Source organism: Gossypium arboreum, chromosome 7 (genome assembly GCF_025698485.1).
Source record: "Gossypium arboreum isolate Shixiya-1 chromosome 7, ASM2569848v2, whole genome shotgun sequence".
NCBI lineage: Eukaryota > Viridiplantae > Streptophyta > Magnoliopsida > Malvales > Malvaceae > Gossypium > Gossypium arboreum.
In genome coordinates this window covers 91,650,937-91,659,415 of record NC_069076.1, presented here as the reverse complement: position 1 = coordinate 91,659,415, position 8,479 = coordinate 91,650,937, and the positions used below count along the sequence as shown (strand labels likewise).

The 8,479-nt window shown below is 32.2% G+C and overlaps 1 protein-coding gene across 1 annotated transcript; it reads right to left on the bottom strand.

The window, feature by feature from the left end:
• Positions 1 to 5,790: 5,790 nt before the first annotated feature.
• On the bottom strand, positions 5,791 to 7,886 carry LOC108476123 (E3 ubiquitin-protein ligase COP1-like). Its single transcript, XM_017778228.1, has 5 exons — positions 7,842 to 7,886; positions 7,513 to 7,668; positions 6,961 to 7,209; positions 6,065 to 6,222; positions 5,791 to 5,884 (listed from the first exon to the last, which is right to left on the bottom strand). Exons 1-5 carry the CDS (start codon positions 7,884 to 7,886, stop codon positions 5,791 to 5,793), a joined length of 702 nt encoding a protein of 233 aa, XP_017633717.1.
• Between the last annotated feature and the right edge of the window lie 593 nt (positions 7,887 to 8,479).

The window sequence follows — 8,479 nt, the reverse complement described above, 5'->3', positions numbered from 1 at the left end:
AATGGAATATTGGTTGCGAAACCACAAATTTGAGATAGAAAAGTTTATTTCGATTAATTTTTATGATTTACCGAGTGATTAGATGCATGTGTTAGAGTATTGATAAGAAATTTTATAGATTGCATGTTTAATTTGCCTATTAGGGCTTATTTGCACTCGGAATATTACCATCACAAACACACATACTTTCACTATTACAATCATAAACAGGTTCAAAATAAGCTGTCTAGCAGAGTACCAGCAACTAAATTATTTATTTCTGGAGCTACAGAACTCCAAATTACAAACCGTTAATTTTCCTTGAAACTAGATTCATGTATATTCTTATCATAAAATTTTCAAAATTTTTGGTCAAGAAAATTAGTACAGTTTATTCATTGAATTTACCCCTATCTCACTGCTCAACTGTTCTGATCACTCTTCACTACGAATCAATTTTATCCTCGTACAGAATTCAAATGATGTTATTGTTTATTTAATTTGAAACTAGACTCATTAAAGATTTCAAGAATATGAATTATATCCCATAATTATTTTTTTAAAATTTTTAATGATTTTTCCAAGTTAGAACAGGGGATCACGTAGTCATTCTGAACCAGTCTCTCAAAAACTTAAATATCTCATAATATAGAATTCCTTTGCTTGCTCTGTTTCTGTTATATGAAAATAGACTCATTAAGCTCTAATTTGATATCTCATTCAGTCTCTGATTAAATTTCTACTATTTTTGGTAAATTTTTAGATTCACATCACTGCAACTATCCAGAATAGTTTTATTGTCAATTTTGATATTTCACACTTTAATTGTATTCATCACTTTCCCATAACAATCTTTCCAATTTTCAATCACATATCGAGCATATTGCTCATAATTTACACATGTATATACTTACACTTATCATCACAAAGTCATACACAATTTCATTTAATCAATTTCCCAGTTGAACGCTTCAGAATAATAACAGATACGCAATGGTATCGCACACAGCCCACCTTTAAAATCGAAGCTCTCTTGTACACAAAATGGCCTTCACTTAGCACCACTCATGCCTAGCTCAATTGTACACATAATTTTGGCTCTCTTGTACACATGGTGAACACTTAGTACCACCCATGTGACCTAGCCAGTTTATCTCGTAGCTCTCTTGTCTACACGGTGTCCTTCACCTGGAACCACGCATGCGACCTAGCTACATATATCCCGTAGCTCTCTTGTCTACATAGTGTACACATAGTATCACCCATGCGACCTAGCTACATCATAATGTCTCGTAGCTATCTTGTACACATGATGTGCATTCAGCACCATACATGTGACCTAGCTACATACCATCTGTATCATCCAATCTTTCCGAAGGTTCAACCGGGATTTCTCTCTCTTTCTAATACTTGATTCCATACTTCCAATAGTCAATTATGATTCAAAAATCAGCTACAATACATAAAATATGCTGAAATACAAAAACATAATAAAGATAATATATTATTTACATACAAACTTACATACTTTCTCATTTCCATGTCGAATTAATATTGAACATTTAAATCATCATAATTATACTTACTTTCAACACCTCGAAAATCATAGTAAATATATCAATTTTACATTGAAACATGCATAAATTAATGCTTATTACATATATGAACTTACCTCGATACTAAAACGGTCATTTTACCAACTTTTCTGATTTTTTATTTTTCTCCCATTCTAGATTCAAATCTCGTTTTCTGGGATCTAAAACATCATATTTTACTTATTTAATTAATGTAATATTCAAAACAGTCCTTAACTCAAACTTTGGAAAAATTACAATTTTGCCCCTAAACTTTTGCATATTTACACTTTTTCCCCTATGCTCGGGAATTGAACTTCATCCCTTATTCTTATGTTTTATGACATGCTGATCATTTTTCCCTTCTATGGAAACATCAAATTCTCACTCTAACACATAGTTATGAACAATAACAACTTTTACCGATTAAGCCGTTTTACTCATTTTTGCTTAAAACTGCTTAGCAAAAGTTGTTTAACATAATTTCAACCTTCATATTCTACCATAAAACATCAAAATAAACACATTTCACCTATGGGTATTTTTCCAAATATGAACCCTAGCTTAAATTATTGCTAGAATAAGCTTAATCAAGTTAAGGATTCCAAAATCGTAAAGAACTTGAAAACGGGCTAGAACGGACTTACTATTGAGCTTGGAAAGCTTGAAAACCCTAGCCATGGCTTCCCCATGCTAATTTCGGCCTCCATGAAAAAGATGAGTCAATTTTGGCTTTATTTTCCCTTTTAATTTCTTTTAATTACCAAATGACTAAAATGCCCTTAAGGCCTTTCTTTAAAATTTTGTCCTATTTATGCCCATTTTTGTCCAAACAAAATATAATGGTCTAATTCCATTTAAGGACCTCATCTTTAAACCCCCATTTCAATTAAGTACTTATGAATTAGAACACATATTTTGCAACTTTTGCAATTTAGTCCTAAAAGTCCAATTAAACACTTTATCAATAAAATTACTTAACGATATTTTTACACAATATTTTAATCAATAAATAAACCTTAAAACTTAATCAGAATAAATTTTTCGACTTCGAATTCATGGTTCTAAAACCATCGTTCTGTTTAGGCCCTAAATCGGGCTGTTGCAGCAACTTCTGCAAACAAGCCCTAATAGGCAAATTAAACATGCAATCTATAAAATTTCTTATCAATACTCTTAAACATGCATCTAATCACTCGGTAAATCATAAAAAATAATCGAAATAAAATTTTCTATCTCAGATTTGTGGTTTCGCAACCACTATTCCATTTAGGCCCTATTTCGAGATGTTACATTTCTCCCCCAGTAGGGATTTTCGTCCCCGAAAATCTTCTCGGTAAAAGATTCAATATCTTTTCTCAAAATTTCTTAAACATCTCCAAACAAATTTTCTTCAAAGCAAGACTTTCAAAATCACCCCACTATCAAATTGAAATCCAATATAACTAAGTTTCAACTCAGTATGACCTCTATATTAATCGAAAACTATTTCCAATTCTCACAATTGCTTTCACTTTTTTTTTAACCAAAAACTCCGCATTCAGCTATTAATACAGCTCAATCATTATTCTTCTGTCTAATTTTATCATTACTAAATCCACATTATCTCATTCACAATCAAAATTTATTTTTTAAAAAAAAATCCAGAAATCATATACTTTAAGCATCATACTTGGATAAGTTAATTAACTAACATTTCAGAATTCAGAAAATCTTCATATTAACCTGACATCTTTTCTGCAACTGAGTTCATTTATTAAACCATTCTCAAATGCTATCACATTGTCAATTAATCTTATTGAAAGGGGGTGAGGCTGTAACACTTCTAACTTGCCTCTTATATATTCATGCATATAACTTAACACTCATCAATATATATATATATATATATATATATATATATATATATTGCTTCAAATAACTCAACATGCATATTCATTTTACATAGCCCTCCTATCATCTTATACAAACAAATACACTTATACATGTGTTCATAATTCTCAAATCGAATTACGCTAGAGATTTCTTGTAAAAACATTAGCCCCGCTCAGTTCATAATGACAATATTCATAACATTCATTTAATTTCACAAGTTACACTCATAGCATCACACAATTGCCAATCAATATGTACACTGATCATAATATAAACTTTCCCTTCATCTCATCTTTCATATTCCAAGAGAAATTCTTATTCACGACTCATTCATTATCACATAAACATCATGAGCTAGTACTCTTACATTTTACGAGTCTCATTTCATCTTAATATTATCACAGTTATATAATTCACTTTAGACAGACTTACACACATATTCATATTTTAAAACAAATGCACTCAAACATACATTCCACAAATTTGAGTAAATCTATTTATCACATTCACTTATTCAAATAAATTAGACACATAATATCATGTCAATGTCAAACGAACATGGATGAGTTTATAACGAGGTAAACTTTCGTTTCTTTTCACTTTTCTATATTTCTCCACTTATGTCTATTTCATTTTACACTTGATCTCACACATATCATCACAAGTCACCAAGATCAATTTAAGTACACCAATATATCCACCAAATTATACAAACTTACTTAACACCTTTTTACACTGTCGATGGTAGCTCGGTTGGAAAACACTTCTGTCTCAACAGAACTATTTCATTGGGATCGGGAGGCATCACACTATCACAGGTAGTAATATGGCATGTATAGCTTAACTCTTACACATACTAGGTAAGTCCGAGGACCGACTAAGCCATAGCTCTGATACCACTAAATGTAACACCCCTTACCCTTGTTTGATGCCGGAACAAGGTACGAGGCATTACTGGACTTAATCACTAATCATTGTATAAAAACTGATTCATAATTAATAACATAATCAAGACTATCTACATTAAATGACTTTATACAATAAAGACCTTCAAATAACATAGGTCAGTATTTTAAGCCAATTCCTAGCAACTTAATAATAATTAAACGAGTCTCCATACATGCCAAAGATTTAAAATACTTTAATCTTTATATATCGATCAATAGTTTGATAGTGTGATTTAACCTCTGGCGACCTCCAACTCGAGCTAACATCTACGACACTATAGGAAAAAGGAATGGAAGGGAGTAAGCATTTTAGCTTAGTAAGTATGTAAATATTAATAAACAATACATTATCATACTTTAAACAAAGTCACAATATGTTCTCGGAATATTACCATCACAAACACATATACTTTCACTATTACAATCATAAACAGGTTCAAAATAAGCTGTCTAGCAGAGTACCAGCAACTAAATTATTTATTTCTGGAGCTACAGAACTCCAAATTACAAACCGTTAATTTTCCTTGAAACTAGATTCACATATATTCTTACCATAAAATTTCAAAATAAACACATTTCACCTATGGGTATTTTTCCAAATATAAACCCGAGCTTAAATTATTGCTAGAATAAGCTTAATCAAGTTACCGGGATTCCAAAATCGTAAAGAACTTGAAAAACGGGGCTAGAACGGACTTACTATTGAGCTTGGAAAGCTTGAAAACCCTAGCCATGGCTTCCCCCATGCTAATTTCGGCCTCCATGAAAAAGATGAGTCAATTTTGGCTTTATTTTCCCTTTTTATTTCTTTTAATTACCAAATGACTAAAATGGCCTTAAGGCCTTTCTTTAAAATTTTGTCCTATTCATGCCCATTTTTGTCCAAACGAAATATAATGGTCTAATTGCCATTTAAGGACCTCCTCTTTAAACCCCCATTTCAATCAAGTACTTATGAATTAGAACACATATTTTGCAACTTTTGCAATTTAGTCCTAAAAGTCCAATTAAGCACTTTATCAATAAAATTATTTAAGGACCTCCTCTTTAAACCCCCATTTCAATCAAGTACTTATGAATTAGAACACATATTTTGCAACTTTTGCAATTTAGTCCTAAAAGTCCAATTAAGCACTTTATCAATAAAATTACTTAACGATATTTTTACACAATATTTTAATCAATAAATAAACCTTAAAACTTAATTGAAATAAATTTTTTGACTTCAAATTCGTGGTTCTAAAACCATCATTCTGTTTAGGCCGTAAATCGGCCTGTTACAGTCATAACAACTATTACATCAACATTCAAATCAAAACTAATCCTACCAACTTTAACAACATGATACAAGTAAATTAAAAAAAAAGTTACAATTGGACCAAAACAAACAAAACAAAGCAAACTGGTTGCTGCTCTCAGTTCAGCTCCAATGCTAGTTTGCTTAGTGAGCTGCTGCTATCCCTACTGCTGGTCACATGTTGCATTGCAGGCCAATGATCAACATACTGTCTGAATGAAAGAGATCTCCAAGCCCCAATTCAGCAATAACTTGAAGTCAACTGTTAGGAAAGAATCAAAAAAGAAAAAATTGATGATAAACTCTGAGTACAATAGGAAAATGGAGAAGGGAGATGGAAGGTGTTAGTATCAAATTGTTTCCACTACAGAGCTAAGAGTTAACATCCATACCTGTATTGAGTAAAAGTATTCAGCACGAACTGAAAGTCTGCAATATCTGCATTATAACCCTCATTGTGAATGAAATTCTTATCTCTTTCTTGTTTAATATGTAGTTGGTTTGCCAACTGACGCCGCTTTTGTAGGTAACATTCTTGAAGGTCATTGATCTGCAGCCAAAGCTCAAAAATGACTAAATTTAGGCATGGGAGGAATAATAACCCAATAATGTTTTATTGGTTTGAGCTGAGCCAACCATAAATGACAACTCTGGATAAATAAACCAATTAGAACACTTATTTTTCCAGATAGTTACAAAAACAGGCTAAAAATTTAGAAGTTAATTTTGCAAAAAGTCAGGCTCAAACTGTTTACAATAAAACCACTCAACGTCAATTTGTTCTCCAAATCAAACTATGTAAGATTCCTTGATAGCTTGAGCATCTGATTGTTAATGGCAAGCCATATATCCATGATATCATAACATTCCATCAGAAACCAATCACTTGAGTCCAAAATGTAAGAGAGGATGGTGTTAGCATATGACCAAGGCGATCCTTTTATGTGATTCACAGAGCTCTGTGCAACAATAGAAAAGTACAAACCTCAATTTGTTTTAGATAAGGTTTAATCAAGCCAAGCGGAGGAATTAATGTTAAGGGACAAAATGTTTTTGCCGCTTTTTTCTTTTCTAAGCTGACCAAATGGAATTTAAGTCATTTTTCATTATAGTCAACAACAGCTAAAAACAATCATATATAAAACAAAAATTAGCCACTAAAACCCTCTAAAATCACAAACCTGGGCATGAATCCGCTTTTTTCTTGCAATAGAAAGACCTGATTGATTGAAACCCTGTGAGCCTGCTTCACTTAAAGCATCTTTTCGCTGAGCTCCTGGCCACTCACCTGTGTCTTTCCATCTGACTTCTTGTTTTGAAGGTTCCTTGCAGACATACCTACTCTGACATTAAGAGAACTAGAGGTAATTCCACTATTGTTCCTTTCTATGGATGAATCCCATGGCTTTCTAGTGCTAGAATCATCTCCAAGCATCCTCAATTTCAGTGAGTATCTATCTCTTGCATGATACAAATCTATTTTATGCCTCTCCACCGAATTTATGTCCTCTTTAATAAAGTGAAGATCAGTTTCCACCTACAGAAAGGGAAAAGAATATTTTTGTATTAAAAGAAAATTTGATCAAAATACTTTTCAACCAGTGTAGTTATTTGTACCAATATGTGCACAGAACCTTTAAACTAAGATTAGAGGAAGCTAATTGCTGAAGCAAGGGAATATCATAGAGCTACTGAGGAAGAAATGCCACATTTGATGCAACATATAATAAAACGATATCCAGTAATGATCAGTCCAACTGAAGAAAAAATTGGGTGGATTAATGGAACAAAAATTAGCTAACCAAAATAAAATAGTGGTTTAATGTACATGAGAACCAACCTCATTCAATTCATTAACTTTTTGCTTTTGTAAGTGATTCAAGAAATCTAGCAGTATTTGCATATTTCGTTCAGCTTCATCTTGTTCCGTTTTTCTTTTCTTCTCTGCAAGGAGGGACAAAAGGTTGTCCAGTTCCTTAATTGAAATTTCATAATGCTGTTTCCAGAACACAAAAGAATCAAATTTAGATAGGAAAAAGAAGCTCAACTGTAAGAAACTATGACCTAATCTACTATTGCTCCATTTGAAGAAGACATTGGATGCATTTTTAGTTAAGAGCAACATAGAAATAAATAGCACATTAAAAACTATTATTCATGAAAATTCACCTCAGATACGGTCAAAGTTATGGTAAAAGGTGACTCAATTCGCATTTTAGGGTTAAAAAGTGACAATTCACATTTTAGGTCTTTCTTCCACCTATAGGAAAACCCATTATCACTAATTAGAAGTTTCAAGATGCAAACAGAGTTTCTAGTAATGACCATATATTTTCTTCGGTACCAAACATGGTATAAGAAAATTCTTGTACTACCCTCTGTAACACATTGCCTAGCAAACACAACTTAAGTACCTTAGACAACAAGTAAAGCACCAAATTGATTGGAATGAAAGACTAAGTCTGTAAATCAACTAGTGCACTTACTTTAGCGGGACTTCTTTATGCATGGCACATGTATGGTAAGAAAAGCTGCACTCGTAATGTATTTATTGTAGGGTGCGAGTGTGTGTCAAACAAAGAGAAACATCATTTGCAGAATACCCCTACCGAAACTTGGAATATATTCATGATGCATGAACTCCTGAATATATAATTATATGGATGCATCAATTTTGTATAGATTACATGTAAACATGAATTGATTACCATCTATGGATATGGTTGATTAAGAAAAATGGCTCTTAAGTGACAAATACTTGGTTAATAAAAGGAAAGTAAGATTAACTGTAAATTTATTGTCTCGGA